The 22,290-nt window shown below is 39.8% G+C and overlaps 1 protein-coding gene across 2 annotated transcripts in view; it reads left to right on the top strand.

Moving 5' to 3' along the window:
* The window catches only part of LOC122543209 (signal transducer and activator of transcription 5B-like), a 118,742-nt gene that overhangs the window by 63,733 nt on the left and 32,719 nt on the right, over nucleotides 1-22,290 (top strand). For both annotated transcript variants that reach the window (XM_043681675.2, XM_043681674.2), the window contains exons 3-9: nucleotides 334-475; nucleotides 1,129-1,224; nucleotides 9,756-9,963; nucleotides 11,360-11,460; nucleotides 17,122-17,270; nucleotides 19,798-19,935; nucleotides 21,263-21,442. In XM_043681675.2, coding sequence (XP_043537610.2) covers nucleotides 334-475; nucleotides 1,129-1,224; nucleotides 9,756-9,963; nucleotides 11,360-11,460; nucleotides 17,122-17,270; nucleotides 19,798-19,935; nucleotides 21,263-21,442 — 1,014 coding nt within the window. The remainder of the gene's footprint in view (nucleotides 1-333; nucleotides 476-1,128; nucleotides 1,225-9,755; nucleotides 9,964-11,359; nucleotides 11,461-17,121; nucleotides 17,271-19,797; nucleotides 19,936-21,262; nucleotides 21,443-22,290) is intronic.

The following is a 22,290-nucleotide window of genomic DNA, read 5'->3' as shown; positions in this document are numbered from 1 at the left end:
ATTCTGTCCAACACTTTTAACCTGTGCCCAATGTTCACCAACAAAGAGAACAAATTTCATGACATTTGGTTTGCCACAGGAGCTGAGATTCTGTCCATAATGAGTGCATACTACCTTGTGTTTCACTTTATTTCTCTGATCACTGTTTTGCATCAAGTCTGTTTTTTGGCTGGTTTGACTTGTGCAACTTGCACATCTGTCTGTGTGCATGCATTTTAACATGAGGCATTAGTACAGGATGTTTATTAGCAATGTTGATGTCCCACATTGACTTGTCAGCTTTCCTTTTGTTTTCCAAATAAAATGTTTCAATTTGTCTCCTGTCTTTTTAAGGAGTTCCATTCACATAAACCCTGCTAATGAAAGTCTTGCTCGAAATCTCTTGGAAACAATGGTATCTGAATTACAGAAAGTGTCAAGTCGTATGTCCTATCCAGTGACACGCAAGCTCAATGAATATGCTGTTGCTCTCAAGGTATGCTTTAAAAAACAAGTGGGAAAGTGCTTAATTTGTATTTTAACATGATTTGAATGATCTGTTATAGTATAATGAATAGTATAGAATACTTGACTGTGTTTGCCTTTTAATGTCTTCAAGTGGTTCAGTTAATGTTTCTCTGAGATTCCACATTTTCATTGAAGAGGGTGGGCATCCAATCTACGAACAATGTCTGAAGTGCTGCCTAGGGCATGTTGACTGGGCAGTGGAGCATCGAAAGCACGAATTTTTGCCCTATCACTTTAATACTTGTCAAGATTTGGCTCTGATTTGTAGGCATAGAAACTGACAATGACTAGTCACCACTGGTTATGTACTAGTAGATTAGTCTTTTGTTTGTTCCAGTTAATGCTGTCCTCTGATGCTAATTGACCTGAATACATCTGATGCATCAAGATAAATAATGGCAAGGATAGTTGGCTGATATCTAACATACGATACTGTGCAAGCAGTGGAAGTGCATTGAGAGTATTCAGCAGTTGCCCCACTCTGAACCAGAAATGTTGACATGCCTATTTATTGAAGATGCTCATTGGCTGTTTTGCGTTACTGCATTTTCTAGGATAGACTATCAGCTATTTGATCAAAAGTCACAAAAATAATACTTCAATTAATGTTTTATGTTTCAGAAAACATTTGATCAGCAGCCATTAGAACTAGTGAATATTATGAACTGTCTCTTGATGCGGGAAAATCAATTATTCCAGGAACTTCGGCAGACTCATGTAAGTTTTTCAACATTTTCTGAAGCTATGCCCTTTGTAGGGAAAAAAGGACTGCCACACAGTTGTCATGATGAGATTGGGAATTACGTACCCATTCATGTGTCTTCGTCATGCTAATGGTGGAAATGTTAAGTTTTTGAAAGTTTTGTAAAGCGTTCTGTTTAAGTGTGGTATAGAAATACTTAACTCACTCTTCCCAAAAGTACAGATTTGTGCTGCAAAATGGATCCACAGATGCAGGGATATTTCTTAATATTTGCTCCAATGGCTATTCTATGTATTTGACTTTAGCGCATGTCTATTTGGTTTTGAGGAACCTTGCAGCTGATCCTGAAGTTGTCCTCACCTAATGTCCACAGATGTTACTGAATAGGATAACAAACAGAAGGCTGAATTTGTTGGTTTCCTTTTGAGGCCAGAGGGAAACTGAGCTTTAGCAGTTCTGTTTTTAAAAATTTTCTGCAGAGTCCTCCTGTGCATTCAGCAAATACGTTGTAAAGCATTTTGACTTCACTTTGGCAGAAATGTGTTTGTCATCTTGAACATCATATTAGTAAGCAACAAGATTGGAGATTGTCATTAGGTTGATTACCAGTAACTGCAGGGTTTTAAAAAAAATTATTCATGGGATGTGGGCATCATTTGAGCCAGCATTTATTGCCCATTTCTGGTTGTTTTTGAGAAAATGGTGCTGAGCTGCCTCCTTGAACCCCTGCAGTCCATTTGGTTTAAGTAGACCTACAATGCCATTAGAGAGAGAGTTTCACTTGTCGTAGATCTGTTTAATTCTGGAACTTTTTTTTATCATTCTGATTTCATGTTCAAGTTAACTAGGCTAAATTAATAATATCATTTGGGTAGTGAAACTTAACACCAGTGATCAGGAACTAATACTATGAGTAGTATCATCCAGTTAAATCATTGCATTTTTTGTTTTTCAAGCTAAATAATCTAGAACCAATAAAAACCACTAAACAAGCAAGCAAACTAAGTTTTTCATAATTTTTCTGAGCCACTTGTGCTGGTCATTCCCTCCTTCCTATGGTTTTATACAGATCCAAATAACCTGTTTATTATAAGCATATAAACACAATATGACTTCATTGCCATTTTCAAAAACAAAATGTGTAAATGTTCAAAACTGCCCACAGGAATGTTTCCCTGAACAAGGGTAATTCTTCCACATCTGTCCTAAACCTTGTAATTTGACTTAGGCCTTGGAAGATGGAAAGCATCAAATCGTGCAGAATTTGTTAACGTGTGTGAGAGAGAGACTTGAGAATAGTTCAAACCCCACAATACAGTGTAGCACAATAATTTAGCTGCAAAATTTCAAAACAGTAGCTGAGAGGTTGAAAGGAGCAAAGGTAAAAATAACTGCATTTTATATAGATTAAGCCTCTTTTTTTATTAATGGACTGAAGCTTTTCCCTGAATGTGGTGTGGGCCCCATTTACGCAAGAAGATTAGATTCCCTACAGTGTGGAAACAGGCCCTTCGGCCCAAGGAGTCCACACTGACCCTCCGAAGAGGAGCCCACCCAGACCCATTTCCCTCTGACTAATGCACCTAACACTACGGGCAATTTAAAATGGCCAATTCACCTGACCTGTACATCTTTGGACTGTGGGAGGAAACCGGAGCACCCGGAGGAAACCCACGCAGGCACAGGGAGAATGTGCAAACTCCACACAGGCAGTCGTCCAAGGCTGGAATCGAACTTGGAACCCTGGTTCTGTGAGGCAGCAGTGCTAACCATGCCGCCCTAATGGGAAATGGGCTTGACTGCTTTTTTTTTTTTTTGAAGCAGTTATGACAACCAAACAGGAGTAGCTCCAAGGAAATTCTTGGCATGCTCTTTTTCAAGTTTTAAATGGAAAGTGAATTCTATGTGATAAGTGTATTAAGTACCATGATGGCGAGTATTGCTGAGAAAAGACACATTCTTTCAAAACTCTCTGAATTGCACCCAGCAGGACATTTGCAAGAGTACCAGTGTAATGGGTAACAACATTTTAAGAACATGAGCTAAATAAAAGGAGAGTGCTGATTGTTTGGCAAGTGGGCTGCAATAGAGAAGTCATTAATTAGGCAGTGACTAACTGTGACTGCCAAATTTTGTTTAAACTTAAACCAGGCAAGTGGACTCGAGTCAACTGGATCTGAAGGAGTGAACCAGAGAATGCGGCTGTCATCTGTTTCGAAAGTTGAAGTAGACTTTTTATGAAGTTGTGGATTTGTTCGCCGAGCCGGTGTGTTTTTCTGCAAATGTTTTGTCGTCTCGCTAGGTGACATCATCGGTATGCCTTTGTCATCATTAGACATCCACAACTGGAAGAAACCCATCATCACATCCTCCCCGGAATAAAGTTCACTAAAAAAGAGGCAAACAACAGCAGACTACCCTTCCTGGAGGTATTAGTGGAACATGCACCTACCGGGGAACTCCAGACCGGTGTGTACAGAAAGAACACCCATACTGAACTATAACAGCAATTGCCCCAGTCCCCACAAGCAGAGCTGCATTAGGATGTTCTTTAAATAGGCAAAATCACACTGCAGCCACCCAGAACTCCAGAAGGCAGAAGAGGAACCTCTATTCAAAGGATTTAAACGAAACAATTACCCCAAGAGCACTATCCTTCAGTACCTACAGGGCAAACCCAAAGAGGAAATTACCACACTCCCAGACACAATAGTGACCATACCATACATCAAAGACCTGTCGGAGATAATTACCTGACTACTAAGTCTCCTGGGAATCTTAGTGACCCACAAACCAGTGAACGCCTTCCATCAGCTACTCCCAAAGGTTAAAGACCCAATACCCACGTCCAACAGGATGAACGTTCTCTCCAAGATACCCTGCAAAGACTGTGAAAAACACTTGAAGGACAAACTGGAAGAAAACTGACCATACAAGTGCATGAACATCAGCTCACCACTGCCAGAAATGACCAGTACACTCTCTCATTTCCAATCACACGGGCAGCGTAAAACACACATTCAACTGGGAAGATGTAACTATCCAAGCATAGGTAAAACGGAGACGCCAGAGAATTCCTTGAAGCCTGTCACTCCAACTGGAACTCAATCAATAAACACGTTGAACTGGACCCCGCATATAAACCACTCCGATACAGAACCAGCAGTACCAACAAATCCAGGTGGGACAGAGCACCACCACCTTATCAAAGCAGCACTGACTAGGTTACCCAGCGAGGTGACGAAACGTCTGCAGAAAAACACTCTGGCTCGGCAAATGAATCCACGACTTCATCCACAACTCAAGCTACAAATCTTCTCAAGAACTCTAAAGACTATGCGCATGTTCTTGCTGTCTGTAAAGAACAGAGCCCTGAGTATTTGCATATATAGTTTCCAGTATGTCCAAATGCACCACACTGCAAGTCCAACTATCATAAATACATTGTCTGAGTAATTCTTAAAAGTACGCACTAAAGAGCATTTTACATATTTTGTCTGGTTGCACATCTAATGTTGGTCATTGTTTTGAGCTTCTCAAACGTGGAGTAGCTAGGTACAGTAAGTACTTGAACCATTGCAAATGGCTAAAGAACAGGTTATTTGACATTCTTTGCCAGTTTTTGGAATGTACTTCCTGCTTACCTTATCATACTGGTGCTGAAAGTTACATACCATGTTGCTATCTTTTTGGTTTAAGAGCACCATTACTGATGCTGCATGCTAGCAGCATGTTGTTTCAACTATATCGTAGGCAGACTGCCTTTTTGGCTTGTCGGGGGCATCTTGTTAACAGTAAACTTTTGTGTTGCTACATTTCCAGAGTAAACCTGAAAAGTGTCCAGTATAACTCATTACCCTCGAAGAGCAAGATATCTCAAAAACTTAAACAACAGGTGGAGGTAGCTGTTTCATGTTCCTATTATGCAGCAGCAACATGAGCGGTGTTCACCACTAATTGTTGTCAAGCTAAAAAGACATTCTGTCTATCACATTAACACGGTATTTAAATTCCGTGCCAGTGTGATGCTAGGTAAGAAGTTTGTACGTCCCAAAAAACTGGCTGACTGTATAAATCAACATGGCTGACGAAGGACTTTTGCCCGAAACGTTGATTTTCCTGCTCCTCAGATGCTGCCTGACCTGCTGCAGTCCACCTGCTGTGGGTTGACCCACAATGCCATTAGGGAGGAAATTCTAGGAATTTGACCTAGCAACATTGAAGGAACGGTGATATTTCCAAGTCAGGGCGGTGAGTGGCTTGGAGGGGAACTTGGTGGTGTTCCCATGTATCTGCTGTACTTGTCCTTCTAGATGGAAGTGGTGTGGGTTAGGAAGGTGGTGTCTGAGCGTCTTGCAAATAGTAGTACACGCTGCTGCTACTAAGTGTTGGTGGTGGAGGGAATGGATGTTTGTGGATGTGGTGCCAATCAAGTGGGCTGCTTTGTCCTAGATAGTGTCAAGCTTCTTGAGTGTTGTTGGAGCTGTACCCATCAAGGCAAGTGGGGAGTATTCCATCACACTCCTGACTTGGGCCTTGCAGATGGTGTACAGGCTTTGGGGAGTCAGGAGGTGAGTTACTCACCACAGTATTCCTAGCTTCTGACTTGCTCTTGTAGCCACTGTGTTTATGTGGCGAGTCCAGTTGAGTTTCTGGTCAATGGTTTAATTTGATAATGTTTGCTAAATAATCTTTAGTCTGCTAAGGATTAAAGATCATAAATTGGACTTGTAGTGTGGTGCACTTGCTCAACCTGGAAGCTGCACATGTTAATACAGAGCCCTGGTCTTTCCATATAGAAAAACATGCGCACACATAGCGTTTATTTCAACTTGTAAAATAAGTGACAACCATTTATGTGGTGCATTCGTCCAGGCAATGCCTAGACCAATCATTGTCAATCTTGCCTGGTTTAAAATTAAATAAAGCCTGGCAATTAACTGTCAACTGCCATCTCATTAGTGCATTCTCTATGGCAGTGCCTTAGCCAGAGTCTGCTTGCCATCTAATCCTTATGCACTTCTCATACAATAAAAAATGTTGTTTCCCCTCTTACATTGGAATTCTTGTGTATGTGTACAAGATGAAAAGCTTTGACAAAAGTGCCCTTTTTCAAGCGATATTGAGTCAATACAATGACTATTGAACAGAACATTATGCTGAATGTCCACCTACAAGTGCAATTACAGCAGAAATGAATTGTATGTTTCTTTTAGTCTGCTGAGTATATTTTGACCAAGCATTATATTTGAGTATCCAACCCAAGCTATTAGGAAATCCACAAGTAGATTTTAATATTTGTTTGCTTAGTATGGAGTATTTACTCTGTCCCCATAGGATCACATCCACATACCCAAGTCTCGTTTGTTTAATATGTGTGCGTGCAGAAGCACTGCTGCTTTTAATATCTTAACAGCACAGCACCAGCAAGATTCCTGCTGCTCATCCATCCAAAACCACCTTGCCTATTAGCTCATTAACTTGTAGATTTGTTTGATAGAAGATAGGGAAAACCCTAGCCTCCAGAAATGGGGCCAACACTCAATGCGCTAAACTCTAACCATATACTCTGATTGCATACCTATCTGGCTCAATTATCAGATTATTGGTAGAGTGCCGTGAGTTTTGGTTTTGATGTTTAAGGATGAGCTTGGAAGTCTGTGCATTAATAGGTTTAAATAAGGGGAAAGTTAAAGGAACATTGAGCTTTGCAGGGAGACAAAATAAGTAGTAATAAGGAAAGCCAAGGTGTTTGGAGAAATGTAAGTGTACCCCTAGTGTCTTGATTGGTATGTTGTAATCATGTGATCTGCAGCTCTAATGTAAATGCCTTTGTGTGCAATCTTGATTTGATTTATTACTGTCACAAGTACCTAGGTACAGTGAAAAGTTTTGTTTTGCATGCAATACAGTTAGATCATACAAAGTGCAACAGGGTAATAGAATAGAGCTTTTCGGGGGGAGTGGGGCGGGGGTTTGAAGACACGACACTTGAAACATGGTGTCAGTGGTGCAGCTGAAGATGTGTGGATTTTCAGAACTGAAGAGAGCCAGCTACTAAAAGAAATAGGAAGATTTTCTCAAAATAAAGAACAACAATCTTCAACTTTTGAATTAACTTGTTGCAATCCGCTTGGGAAAGTGCACTGATTCTCGAGCCCCATGATGTTTGGGGTCACTACAAAAGTTAATGACTTCATCAAGATACATAAAGCCCCTAATTTACCTGTCTGATAGACTCTGGTTGACAGAAAACACTGACCCAGTTTGCGATATTTCAAGAGTGATCTGACCAGAGCCTTATGCAAACTCATCAATACCTCTCTGCCCTTGTATTCTAACCCTCTTGAAATGAATGCTAGCATTGTATTTCCCTTCCTAACTGGCAACTGAAGTTTCATCTTAACCTTAAGAGAATCCTGATATAGGACTCCCAAATCCCTTTATGCTTCAGATTTCCAAAGCCTTTCCCCATTTTAGAAACCAGTCTATGCTTTTATTCTTCCTGCCCAAGTGCACAACCTCACACTTTTCCATGTTTTATTCCATTTGCCACTTCTTTGCCAACTCTCCTAGCCACTTCAAGTGATTCTGCAGCCTCACTGCTTCCTCAACATTAACTCTCCCTCCACCTATCTCTCCATCTAATTTCTGTGTCATCTGTAAACTTAGCAGCAATTCCCTCAGTTCCTTCATTCAAATCATTTTATATATAACATGAATAGTTGAAGTCCCAGCACTGACCCCTGCAGAAGGCCACTAGTCATCAGCTACATTCCTGAATAAGACTCCTTATCCCCACTCTCTGCCAGTCAGCAGAAAGCATTGATTTGCACCTCAACACTGCTCCGAGTGCAAATCATACTATGCTGCTTGTGAAAGGCATAAAGGGTGGAGAAAGGTGATCTTGATGTTGAGATGGGCCTTGCCATACTTACACGCATCTTGCCATGACTTGAGGTTGCTCAGACCTGTATATGATTTTGCCCATAGAGTTCTACAGCTCAGAAAAACCATTCAGCCTGTTGTGTTCATGCTGGTGACCAACCACCTATCTACTTCAGTCCCATTTTCCAGAAGTTGGCTTGTAGCCTTGTATGCTATGGCATTTCAAGTGATCATCGAAATATTTCTTAAATGTTGTGATGGTTCCTGCGTCCTCCACCTTGTATTTTATGTAATGGATTCCAGCTATCCACCCCTTTCTGGGTGAAAGAATTCTTCCGTAAGTCCCATCAAAATCACTTGCCCTTTACCTTGAACCTATGCCCTCATTGATCCCTCCCCTATCTTCCCCCAGCCCACCACCACCCATCACTTTTCTCTGCTCTAACAAAAACAACCCCAGCTTATCTTGCCTCTCTTGATAGCTGAAACATTCCAGCCCAGACAATATCCTGATAAATCTCCTCTCGTGCAATCACATTCTTCCTGAAGTGTGGCGACCAAACTCTGCACTGTTTTCCAGCTGTGGCCTACCGTTGTGGATACTTCAATCAATAAAACCCCCATGCTCTCGAATTCAGTGCCTTGACTAATAAAGGCAAATATCCCATCTGCCTATTTAACCACCTTTATTTACCTGTCCTGAGTGATTCAGGAATGAAGAGTTCAATCATTTCATGAAGGATTGGGAAATTTAACACCATGCGTCATCTTTACATAATCCCCAGTCAAAAGGAAAAGTTGAAGCAGCAGTTCATCAAATTCACAAAAAGGATCATAATAAAGTTAAGCAAATACAGCTCAGACCTTTACAAGGCGTAAATGAAGGAGAGTGAAGTCATGGAAAGTAAATAGTGCATGCAACCCATTTTCTCTCTCAAAATGGGGAATGTTTGGAGAAATGTAATCGGACTATTAGTGTACTGGCTGGCCTGCTGTCATCTTGCAACCTCTACCTCACTTTTAAAGCACCTTTTTAAAGGCTTTCACAGGCTTTGTTGAAAGCTTCAAACAAATGGGGGAATTACATTCCGAATGAGTTACTGATACACTTGTGTAAAAATTGAGTTTCAAAGATTTAAAAACTATAAGTGAAAATTGGATCGTTTATCCAAATGGGAGGTTTTTTTGGTATTCCTGAAGGAGTGTGAGAAGTTATGTTGTTGCTGGATATAAGAACAATTGCAAAATGAAGAAACGACTGATTCTTTGGCAGCTGTGAGCAAATGAAAAGTGAGAAGGTCCCCAGTTATTAACAAAGACATAATATTTTTGGCTCTATTGAGGATTGTTGACCTTTAGAAATGCTTCAGCGAGTCAGGCTGGTGAATGTTTGTTTGAACTGACAGGGTGTGATCATTCACTTAAAGATTATTTCCAGAACACAAACCAAACTGCTTCTGAGAGCTATTGGAATGGTACGGTTAACTCACTTATTCAGAGAATTTGTGAAATGGAAGAGTATTTCTTGTATTCTTTTATGTAAGGAAATAACAAATAAAAGATGCATACTCACCCAGTAAATGGTTAATTTTTGCCACTGTTTTTAAAATCTAAACCAGTTTTAGATCTTGGTATTAGATCTGATTTTGTTTTGTAGGCTGGGGTACCAACTGTCACCTTACCAACTCAACCTGTTCTGAACACCAACAGTGAAAGGATAAAGCAGGAAGATGCAAATGTGTTACAGCAGCTGTCTCTGCTGAATGGCTTAATCAAGACTATCCAGATGTACCGCAGTGCTATTCAGCAAATGAATGAAGCTCCTGATCAGGAGCAGCAGCAGCAGCTGCCACAGTGTTACCAATGTGAGTACGACACAGATTTTGCAAAGTTAAAAATACCAATAAGTCTAATCTGAACTCTATATTAAAAGCTCAGTGAATTTATTACCCTGCTAACTCCTCAGATGAGTGAGTCAAACTCAATTTGGCAGCATTAAAGGATCAATTATTTACATCTTAGGTTAGGATATTTCAGATCTAGAAAAATTCTTAAAAAAAACTTCTGTATGCCAGTTAATCAGAATTCTTTATCATAAATCCAGTTTATTTACATGTCACATTCCTTATTGGAACTTCAATTAAAAATGAATGATGTGTGAAACGGGTCTGGAAAGAGTAAAGATTAATGTTTCTGGTGGAGAATTCTAATCACAAGATCATTGATGGAGAAGGATGTTACATGCAATGTAATGAGTTAATCCATAACGATCCTACAGTTCTCCTTTGCAGAATCCCTATGGTTTTAAAGAGATTCCTTTTTTTTTGTCTCTGTTAATCTCTTCAGTAATTCAAGCCACCTGTTCACCACTCTAAGAATTCCGAATCTCTAACTTTTATATCTAACAGATTTTAGCAGTATAGTTCAATATCTACTGGCTTTTTTTGTTTTGCATCATTGGACATGCCAAGCATTTCCAGATATATCCAAGCATATCCATTTAAGATATTTTAGTATCTCTCTTTCAGTGCTATTCATATTTTTCTGTCTCATGAGTGCACCACCGACCTGTTGTGCGTCTGCCCTCCCTCTCTTGTACATCTTTCTCTTGTGCATTTGCACCTCCCATGTGTGAACATTGTTTTCTATACCTCAAGTGCAGTCCCTTTTTATCTTGCCTGTGCTTCACCTCACCCCCAACCCCATGCACATGCAGTTCAGTCTTGCTCTCTCATGCATGTCGCCTTGTGTGCAAACCTTTAATCAAATATCGTTTTCTTCTGCATACTTCTTTCTCTGCTCAGTCCCCGCGTTCCATGCAGTTACCTATTTTCCCTCTTCCACCTCCAAGATGTGCATATGTCTCTGTTTCTTTTGTTTCCCTTGTGTGTTTCCTTTTCTCAAGATGTGGAGGTGCTGGTGTCGGACTGGGGTGGACAGTTGTTTTTTATCCTTTTCTTAAGCAAGTTGCCTTCATATGCACAAACTTATAATCTTCTATTCCCTCATTCTCCCCCGATGCATTTTCTCTTGTACGAATATTTCTTATCTCAACCTTTTTCACTTCACCATCCGATACACGTTTTTCTGTGTTTCACAGCAGGGGCAGAAGAATCTCAGTGGGCAGAATTATACCTGAGTGTTTTGCGTTGACTGGCTACAAAAGGAAATCAAATTAGATGAATGCACAAAAAGAAAAAATGTTTGTGCATGGTGATGTCTTCCTAGATCTCTGGATCATTGCATAATTGTTTATTTTAGCTCAGCACCACCTACAGCAAGCAAATAGTCCACTACCAGAATACACCAAGAGGGAGGAGCATGTAAACCAGCAGAAGACCACATGGGATGATCACAGAAGGGTGAGCTAGCTCTGTTACTAGTTTTTAAAAAAAAAACAGTTGGATAACATTTTTGTAATAGCTTCTTGGAAGTGTAAACAAATCAAAGCCTTCTCCCAGAAATTGCCACCATTTGTAAATGAGCCCTTTTGTGTTTGCTTTGTATGTCTGCTTCCCACCAAATCATGGGTTTCCATGTATATTAAAATATGCAGCTGACCAAAAGGAAGCCTGTATCAATGTGTTTTGAAGTCCAAACAGAAGCTACTGAAATCCTTAAGTAGGGTTTTCATTTGCCTGATTACAGGTACTTGCTCCTTCTAGGGACGCACTACTTATCCAAGTCTCGAGAATTTAAATGTTGAGTGACAAAGCAAGGCTTGGGTGTTGTGGCATCTAACAGCGGACTCCGGACAGTTTTACCAGTATTGAATACTGGGAAGTGGCTAAAATCTTCAGTTATATTGCTTAATATATTGGCTTGAAGGTTTATCTGAAGCCATATTGGATGAATTGACCCCTCCAGCTACCATGAATTAACGAGGTCAGCTGGTCAGTTAGGAACCTCCCCATGGAGTATCGTGGACTTACATATGTATCCTAATACTTCACCAACTCCGTCGTATGGGTTTGACTTGCCACCAATTTTCCATTTCAAACCAACTTCATCCCAAATCGGTACTTTCTCTTCCCTGTCCTTCGTTTCCCCACTCTTTACAGAGCACCCTATATTGCGTTATGAACCTTCATGTTCTAGATATCCAAGTCCAGTGCTATCTGCTCTCGCTCATAAACTGCCATATGTGTCCTGAAGAACTGTTTGAATTGTTGCATTTCACACATATGTGCTTTGTGCAATAATCTTTTGTGCTTTTAGGGAAATGCGACTGTGAAGTCAGCAGCGTTACAATGAGACTGAAGTGGCATTAAGTAACTTTGCTCCCACACCTGCAGTATTGTACTTGAATCTCTCCGATTCTTAACTAACATTCAGCAGTCTGTATGTATAGCCAAACCTGTGATGTACTAAGGTTGACCAAGGTGCAATTCATCTAATGTTGGCTCCGGTTGTTGGATTGAAGCTGATATAGCATGAATGTGCAATGCCTTGTACTCTTAGTCATTCGGTAAAAATGTTACACAAACTTGATTGCATTCCTGCTGTCTAAAGGAATTTTGAGCTTGCTTACAAATGATTGTAACTCTGTTAAATCCAAGAAAGGTTATTCCTCCCTTTTTTTAAAATCTGATTTTTGAATAATCTGAAACTTTTTCACTGCTCCATATGTGAAACTTGGCTCATTTGATAGCGCATTCTTGGTCAGAAGGTTCTGGGTTTAAAGACTTGAGTTCATGAGCTTGACTGACATCTCTGTGGTGCTGAAGGAACACTCCTAATTCTTTGGGTGAAATTTTAATTTGACACTCTGTCTGCTCAGGTGAGTGCACTATTTGGCAAAAGGGCAGGGAGTTCACATGGTATCCTAGGTAAATATTCCTCCTACAAGCAGTATCAACAAAAATAAATTAACTGGTCATTTCATCTTATTGGTGTTTAAAGAGATTTGCTGTGCGCAAAATGGCTGCTGCATTTGCCTACATTCATCACCGCATTTCAAAGCAAACTATTATGTGAAGAACCTTGAGACGTTTCTGAGAAACATAAGACGCAATATAATTGCATATGTTTTTTACTGCGTGCCAACTTCTATTTGTGCTTCTGTTGATAAGCAGTCAAAACCATTTCTGAGCTTGAGCTGGTGAGAGTACTTTGCCCTAAGAGAAAGGGGAAGTCATTAGGCTAATTGCTTTAGTCGAGTATATTTGCAGCCCTAGAGTAGCATTGGTAGCTGGTGCTTTGTTTTTCCTTGTAAAAATGCATGGCAACAGATAAAAGACAGAGCTGTTTATACTTTCAACTGTTATGTTACTGCCACTAAACTGAAGCTTAATTAAGAAGTTAAGCAGTTTAGGAAGAAAAGTTGCTTGCAGGAGGGAAGAAATAATTTTGAGCTACTTGATGAATTCATGACTACATGGCAAGCATACTCGCTGGGAAAGTCTGTGCTGGTAGCAATTCTTGCAGATGACTGCAGAAAAACGTTTCAAGTGTAAGGGGTGATGGTGAATGTCTTTTCATCCATACCAGTTACCATTTGGCAGACTGCATTGCATTTTACAAGAATTGCTGACTAGTTCACTGGCTGTAAATTCATGTCAAGCGCAAATCAAAGACTGCAGCATTAATGCATAATTTTTTTATATACGCAAGGGAAAGTTTGCACCTGGGAAACTGGCTATAATCTTCTAGCTGCTGCGGATTTGGTCTTAAATATTGAATGTCTTTAGATTAGCCCACCCCTTAGGTGTGTGTGCATTAAAGACAGCAGTACACAAGTAACTGCATACTTGCCTCCTTAACTTTTGTTTTCATTTTGATCAGAAACTTTGGTTTTTTTTAAAAAACACATTCCTTCACAGTGTAACAATGGTTAATGAACAATACTTGTCCTTTTTATCTCTTCCTGTTCCATCCACTGCCCATACAGGAAAAAATCTCTTTTTCAGAAAGCACCTAACCTAGAATGAATTCATTTGAATACATTGTGTTTTTGTTTTTATTTTCTCCATATCTCCTCTTTACTAGGAAACAGCACCACCAGTTTGCCTCTGAGGTGAAGGGTAATAGTGCTTAGTGGAACATGTTAACATAGTTTGCGTTCAGTATCAACATGAAACATACTCTGATTAGGTGCAAAGCAAAGCTTCCTCTTAATCTTCCCTAGCAATGTGAATTAACATCAGTGTAATATGTTTCCTCTATTTCACAGATCATCTCCTCAGTAAGATTGCCAATTTGTACTAAATTAGTTCAATGTCAATTTGGAATTGAGCTGTCTGCCTAGACTTATTTCATTTGGGACCCCAACAATGGCAAAGAGACCTTCATCCCATCAATCCAGGGCTGGATTTGGATATGTTTGAAAAAAACAACTTGATTGTATGCCCGTAATCACTGCTTCCCCATATATCATCCCTAAAGTAGTCCTACTTTGTAACAACAGTACTACCTAATCTAAAGATACTTTTACCCAGAACACCCTCCATTCCAAATGTACGTTTCTCCCCCTTTTGTCAGCATTTTGCATTAGAAGGAAACGGTCTTGATGGTTTTTGAATTATAAACCCAGACTTTCGTGGGTTTTGCAAGTTGCTGTTGGATTAGGTGCTATCTGTTCTGGATGTGCAGAATAGTTCCAAACAGTTCCTTATTTGTGTTTAAAACTTTTTGCACTGATGCAATGATGAATTGGCAAAAATATAGTTAGATGCTTATCTTATCAGTTAAGGAGTGAACACCAATTTAAAGCTGGCACATTATGGTGTCTTTGACAAAGTAGAAAAATAGTATCCACAGAAAGTTGGCCTACTGTCATTAATAATAGTTTAAAAATGCAATTAGTCCTGGACATCTGTTGTTGACTGGGTTGTTCACTTGATCATACAGTACTTGGACTATTTAAAGTGAGGATCCTTTTGATGTGATGTGATAATTTTAAAAACTAGGGACCTGTTAGTTATATGGTTAAAGCTTCATTGAAGATTTTCAGCTGTCCCAGTGGTATAACCATATCTTATGACTATTTAGCCATTAGGCAGCCATTCAAAAGTGCTTGCTCGTTGAACTGAACCTGCTACAAATATTTACTTATGAGTAATTTTAAAAAATTTTTGCAAACGTTACATAGTACTGAATTGGCAATTGCAGCCAAATGCTTATATGGCACCTTATAGTGAAACGTCCCAAGGCACTTCACACAATTTGGGGAGGCGGTGGGGGTGATGGTTAAGACAACAGACATTGAGCTGCATTCAGCAGAAGGTACTGAAGGCACGAGGGTTTGAGATTTTTGTAGATGAAGAGGTGTGGTAGTTCACGAAAAGAATTGCAGACTAAGATTGTAATAGCTGAAGGTTCTGCTGTGAATGGTGGAATCGAGGGGGAATGTGGTAGGCTAGCATTAGAAGAACAGAGGGCATAAACCGAAACACAATGTTGGAGGAGATTGCATAGGTAGAAAGGGCTGAGACTGTGAAGGGATCTTAAACTAAGGTAAAAATTTATGTTATCAGTGTATTGTTTAGGATTGAAGATTGTGCAGTCATTGAGATGAATGTGATAGGTGAATCATACTTGCCTGAAGGTAGAGTGTAGCAACACAAATTTGGATGAATTAGTGTGTGTGTGTGTGTGTGTGTGGATAAAGAACCTTGAATACTAGTAAAAAGGGGGCTCATGAAACTGAGTTTGGAGATGAAAGCATGAGTGAATATTTAAAGGGAGGCAATTTCCCAGTGGTATTATCACTGCACTGTTAATCCAGAGACCCAGGAATGTTCTCTGGACCCGGGTTTGAATCTCACCACGGCAGATGGTGGAATTTGAATTCAATAAAAATCTGGAATTAAAAGTCCAGTACTAAAAGATGACCAGGAAATGATTGTCGATTTGTCAGGAAAACCTATCTGGTTCACTAATGCCCCTTAGGGAAGGAAATTGCCGTCCTTACCTGGTCTGGCCTATATGTGACTCCAGACATACAGCAATGTGATTGACTCTTAACTGCCCTCTGGGCAATTAGGGATGGACAATAAATGCTGCCTAGCGAATGGTATCCTCACCCCATGCATGAAGTTTAAATAAAAGTTACTCTGGGTTGAAGTATGGATGGAGATGAAGCATGTTTGAGCTGGAAAATAGTGGTTTTTAGCTAAGAATTAGATTATTGTCATTCGATTTAGTTATGCACTGAGATTGTAAAATGATAGCAAAGTGGTTGGAAAGAGGATAGTTGTACAGATCATGACAGTCTTTGTCTTGCAAGTGCTGAGCTGGAGAAAGTTAATGATTGGGGAGCAGAAAAGAGGAGAAAATGGTACACATTATTTCAAAACAAAAAGCTCTCCAAGTTAAAATGGTTGTGGATCACTGTTTCATGTCTCCTTTTGATTCAAGGTGCAATCTTCCAGAACTTTAGGAATTCTAGATTACAGTTTAATATTACACACTATGATGCAGAAATATTTAGAAAATTGTACAGAAAATTTACAGAAGGTTTATGAACTAAATTGTCACAGATGGTTGAGTCAGTTAACTAAATTGGATACAAATCTTCCATTCAAACAGCCTTGCAAACTGAAAGGGATTGGGAGAAGGGATGAAGCCTCAAACTAATTTGTCGCACGCTTGAATGTGTGCCTCCCAATAATCGCATACCTCATGACTTTTTTTTTAAATTTTAGCTTTGCTTTGCAGTTCACCAAGAGTTTCATGTGGTCTGCTGTATGACCAGTACATATGCAGAAAAATCTGTCTAGCCAACATGCCAACAAAATTAGAAATTTTGAATGGTGGCTCCCCTTTACCTTTTTTAAGCTTTGCCTGACACTAAATATTGAATAGAGGCTATTGTGTTTCTGCAGATTGCATTACATTTGAGCATGAACAGAGAAGCTGGTCTCAGTCTTATTGCTCAGCTCTAACAGACCTATGGAGAGAACAAAATACACTGGGGTACACAAGCTGTTTGAGTGTTGCTCCCTGGGACCATTTTAATAGGGTAAACATGCCTTAAGGCTAACAATGAATCTTTTTGGGTTTTTTGAATGGCTTTTTAACAGAAGAGAAATTACAGCATCTTGGAAGCGGTGAGATCTCTGGAACAGGTCCAGGGCCTTGTGCTGAATATGATTCAGGACTGGAAACGACGACTACAGCTGTCAGGAAATGGTGCCTACTTTGAGGACAACCTGGGGTCACTTCAGGAATGGTGAGGAACCAGATTCAGTCCATTTGGTGCACAGTATTTTACAAATAAATCGGCACGTAGGCGCAAATGTCAAATTGAGACACACTGAATTGCAGTTGATCACTGGAAATTCCTACTTATTCATAATTAATTATAGAAATTTTGTTTGAATGATGGATTATTAGATTCTTTCATGACGTCAGTGTTGCAGAAATACAAATAAGTTAAGTGAAATTTGACACACGCATTGCCAAATCAATTTCTGTTAAATGATGGTCTTGTAGTTGATGGCTTATTTTGAATAAAATATGGAAAAAAAATCTATGGACATTATTTCAAATTTTGTGCCTCGACTGCTACCCTACCAAAGGGCTACCCAGCAAGAAACAATTTCAACCCTGCTCAAATTTAGTGATGTATTTATGTATTGAGTATCTTGCCATATTAAAAATTGTATGTGGTCCTCATCACTGGTGTTAAATTTTATTGAAATTATTCAAGTTATTTTATTGTATGAAAGTAAATGTGGCCTAGTCTAATTGTTATGAATTCATCACCATTTTCCTATTTCTTTCTGGCTGCTCTCAGTTGCTTCAAGTGGGGGGAGAAAATACAAAATCCATTCTAAACCTGTTCTAATATCCTTGTTTTAAACTCCCACTTGCCTCCAGCAAAGGTTGATGATCTTGTCTCTTTGACTTGTGGCTGTCATTGAATTTGCAAATCTCCAGCTCTTCCCTTTTCCGAGGGAATTCCAATCAGCTTGAGATCAGGGGTTTGAGCAGTTAGTGCTATTGCTGGACAACAAGGTAACCAATGGGGTAGCACCACTGAAAACAGACATAATGGCATGGCGCTGGCGGTTTAAACTCCTGGTGTATCACTGTTGCATGCATTGAGTCAGAGTGGAAAATGGAAAACTGCTAAAGACACAACATTGATACCAGACCAGCTGTAGGACTGCAAGTACTGTACTGACTTGCAGGCTACCTGATCGACTAGGATATTGGTGCTAGAGACTTCAAGTGAGCAGGACTCGATCGGCAGAAATTTCCATGCCTCAAAATCTTTATTTGTTGAGTCTCTGTACTTTAATATATTAGAGAATTTATTTTACTATCAGAATGCAACCTTTATTACTGTTTGTGAATTTGCAAGTTCTATAAGTCTTTTATATGTTCACCATGCCAATTAATTCAGGAGTTGGTGATACAGAGTTATTTGCAGTCAGATGTTTTAGCATTTCAAATACCAGTGGGATTCCTTGCTGAACTATAGAAAGAGTGCTCCTCTCTCTGAGCAGGTAGCATTTCAACTTTCATTATGGTTCTTACAAGGTCTTGAACTAGAACAAATAGTTCTGGACTTCTGTATAGTTCTTGTTTTGGTTATGGTTTTTAAGTTTATCATGGTGACACTTCACAGAGAAATACTCATTTTCTGGGCTTGCCTTGCTGTTCACATAAACTTAACCAAAACAAGCCTGAATATATAGCTTTGATAAGTTCCAGTTTTTGAACAGAACTGGATTCTTAAAATTAATTGTTTTAGTTTCGGCCAAAGTGGGTCTTCTTTAACGTATTGCAAATGAGTTGCAAGCAGAGCTATTTATTATAAACCTGCGCCTGAATCTTCTCAATTTGTCATGTATAAAAGACAGTGTTGTAAATTGCAGTTTTTACCTGATTTAGCTCGCTTCAAATTAGGTTTAGTAACTTTTATCAAATATGCTTCATTTCCTCAGTGAATATTTTCAGGATGTAGAATTAACATCTTTTTTCAATTTCTATTCCCCCCCACCGAATTTTACTATCTCCTGTCCTGAATTGTTGGATAGTACTGAAGAAACTCAGCAGGTCTGACCATCTCTATGGAGAGAAAAAGAGTCAGTGTTTCAAGTTCAGAAACCTTTTGTCAGAACTAGGGTCGATGAAAGGTCAGTGGACTCGAAACATTAACTTGGTGTTTCTCTCAAAAGGTACTGGAGACCTGCTGAGTTTTCCCTCCAACACTTGTTGCATTTGTTTTAAGTGTCTGTTGCTTAGACATAGAAAATAGGAGCAGGAGTAGGTCATTTGGCTCATTCAGCCTACCCTGTAATTTAACACGATTGTGTCCGATCCTCGATCTCAACACTCATCTGCTCTCTCCCCTATGCCCCTCCACACCTTCAGCCTCTAGAAATGTATCTTCTTTCGTAACTATATTCAGTGACTTGGCCTCCGCAGCCAAGAGTGTTCAGTATCCTCCTTCAAGCCAGGCACCCAATGATGCAATTTGGGCTGAGCATCGGAACGTTTAATTTGGAAGATTTCCTGTGATGTGACTGATCACTGGAGGACTCTGATGTAATGACAGTGTGCCTACTGAGGATGATATGCTCCCATTTGAGTATCCTCCAAGGAAAAGGTACAATGTTAGGCTTCATTTGAATATGCCTGGTCTTGTCTTAGCATTCCAGTATTTTAGTTGATAGAATTCTCTGTGTTGTCCTGTTGATTTATTACTTAGAATTAAATATTTATAACAAAGTATGCTCTTATTCCAGGTGTGATAAGCTTGCAGAAATGAACTGTCAGATTCAGCAAGAGCTTGGCCTGATTAGTACACAGGAAGACATTGCTAGTGACCAGATATCAGGAGTGCCTGAGAGACTCTCCTCTTTACTCAGTAACTTGGTCAGAAGGTAATTCCATTATTACCATATTGCTTGTACCACCAAATGGTGGATAAGGTTCAAGGGGATGGTCTGGTCTATCACTGCTCAAATTCTTAAGTTGCATCAGTGCTGCATGTGCAAACTCTTTGATTTTCTACATTCAACACGTAGTGTCATAGCAATGTACAGCATAGAAACAGATGCTGTCCAACTCATCCATGCCGACCAAACATCCTAACCTAATCTAGTCCCATTTGCCAGCAATTGGCCTATATTCCTCGAAACCCTTCCTATTCATACACCCATCCAGATGCCTTTTAAATGCTGTAATTGTACCAGCCTCCACCACTTCCTCTTTTTTTTATATCTTTCCCCTCTCACCCTAAACCTATACCCACTTAGTTCTGGATCCCCCTACCCCAGGGAAAAGACCTTGGCTACTTACCCTGTCCGTTCCCCTCATGACCTTTATAAACCTCTATAAGGTCACCTCTCGTCCTCCGATGCTCCAGGGAAATCGGCCTATTCAGCCTCTCCTGTGAGCTCAAATCCTCCAACCCTGGCGATATCCTTGTAAATCTTTTTTTGAACCTTTTCAAGGCTCACGTCCTGATATAAAGCAAATCCTTCACGTGGAATATGGTTCATGCTTGCCCTAATTCTGAGCTAGTACAATTTAAACTAGTGGCTTGATTCTTCTGTGAATTAACTATCCTACCTTGTTCTGAACACAATTTGAAATATTTATGCAGAAACGACCCAAAATGCAGTCTTTTGGAATGTAGTGGTTTACCTCCGTTGAGAGCAAGGTGTGTGAATGGAGGAATGTTGCAAAACGTTGTATCGAACATTTGAATATCCATTTTGATAAGACTCTGTGATAAGGGAAAAAAAGTTAAGAATGACTGACTGCCACTGTTGAACTGCTTCTGCCTCTCAGCCAGTATGTGCATCAATAGGTTTCCTTGCTGATAAGAGTTATTTTTCATTGAGTGAAAAAGGACGATGTAAACATGAGCACCTTCATTTTCAGATCATTTGAATGTTAGTGAAATTTGCTATTAATCTTGTTTTCCCCACCCCAAACCCCAGGTAGATTCAAAAGTTTACAATGAAGCCGTTCATCTCATTGTGTCTGCACCGGTCAGCAAAGATCCTACGACACAAATCCCATGTCTTGAGGTGGGGCTAGTGGAAGTAGAAACAGTTAACCCTGCTTAGAGGTCACTGTCACATGTCTCTTAGAGCCATCACTGGCCTGTGGGCCAGGAAGATTGACAGAGCTAATAAATGATGTTTGTTTTTTTTCTTGAAGCTTAAATGTTAAGTTTGACCTGTTTCCACAATTTTACAGTGCATTCCTTGTGGAAAAGCAGCCTCCACAGGTACTAAAGACTCAAAGTAAGTTTTCTTCAACTGTTCGCTTTTTGCTTGGCTTGAAGTTAAATGCCCCAACGAAGCCTCCTGTTGTGAAAGCCATAATCATTACGGAGCAACAGGCCAGAGTTATGAGACAACATGGGAGCATACACAAGTAAGATTGAATTCAGTGCTAATATATATATATATATATGTATGTATGTATGTATTATATGTATCTCTGTATCCAGTCTGCTTGTTGTTCAGTATGTACTAGGTCTCCTATTTCCTCTTATGATACATGAAGAGTATTCTACCGTTTGTGTTTTAGAAGGTTTGATGCTTCTGAGAACCATCCATGAAAATAAAATCTGATTATTATGAGTCCAGCTGATGATGCGTCAGATGCCAAACTGAAATCTGGCTTGATGATCAAATTTTTAACAAATTTACCGAGTCAGTGTTTTACTGAAACACAACTATGTAATGCTGCGGATTTGGTTTTAACATTAAAACAAGTTTATTATTTGCCATGAAGCAAAGGTACAATAGATTAACCAAAATATTTACATTTTACACCATTTGAAAGATTTAATGCACGATTTACTGGGTGGCACGGTGGCACAGTGGTTAGCACTGCTGCCTCACAGCGCCAGAGACCCGGGTTCAATTCCCGTTTCAGGCAACAGTCTGTGTGGAGTTTGCACATTCTCTCTATGTCTGCGTGGGTTTCCTCCAGGTGCTCCAGTTTCCTCCCACAGTCCAAACATGTGCAGGTTAGGTGAATTGGCCATGCTAAATTGCCCGTAGTATTAGGTGCATTAGTCGGAGGGAAATGGGTCTGGGTGGGTTGCTGTTTGGAGGGTCGGTGTGGACGTGTTGGGCCGAAGGGCCTGTTTCCACACTGTCAGTAATCTAATCTAAAATGCAACCTCCCTTTGACCAACACTGCCACTTCACAGCATTTGCACACGAGAGAGGATTCCATTCTCTATCAAATCTATAGGTGTGACTTGATTTGTT

The sequence above is a fragment of the Chiloscyllium plagiosum genome, unplaced genomic scaffold (genome assembly GCF_037043375.1).
Source record: "Chiloscyllium plagiosum isolate Xiang-an unplaced genomic scaffold, Cpla_swu_hap1 HiC_scaffold_53X, whole genome shotgun sequence".
Lineage (NCBI taxonomy): Eukaryota > Metazoa > Chordata > Chondrichthyes > Orectolobiformes > Hemiscylliidae > Chiloscyllium > Chiloscyllium plagiosum.
The sequence above is the reverse complement of the archived record's forward strand: the minus strand, read 5'-3'. Positions and strand labels throughout refer to the sequence as shown.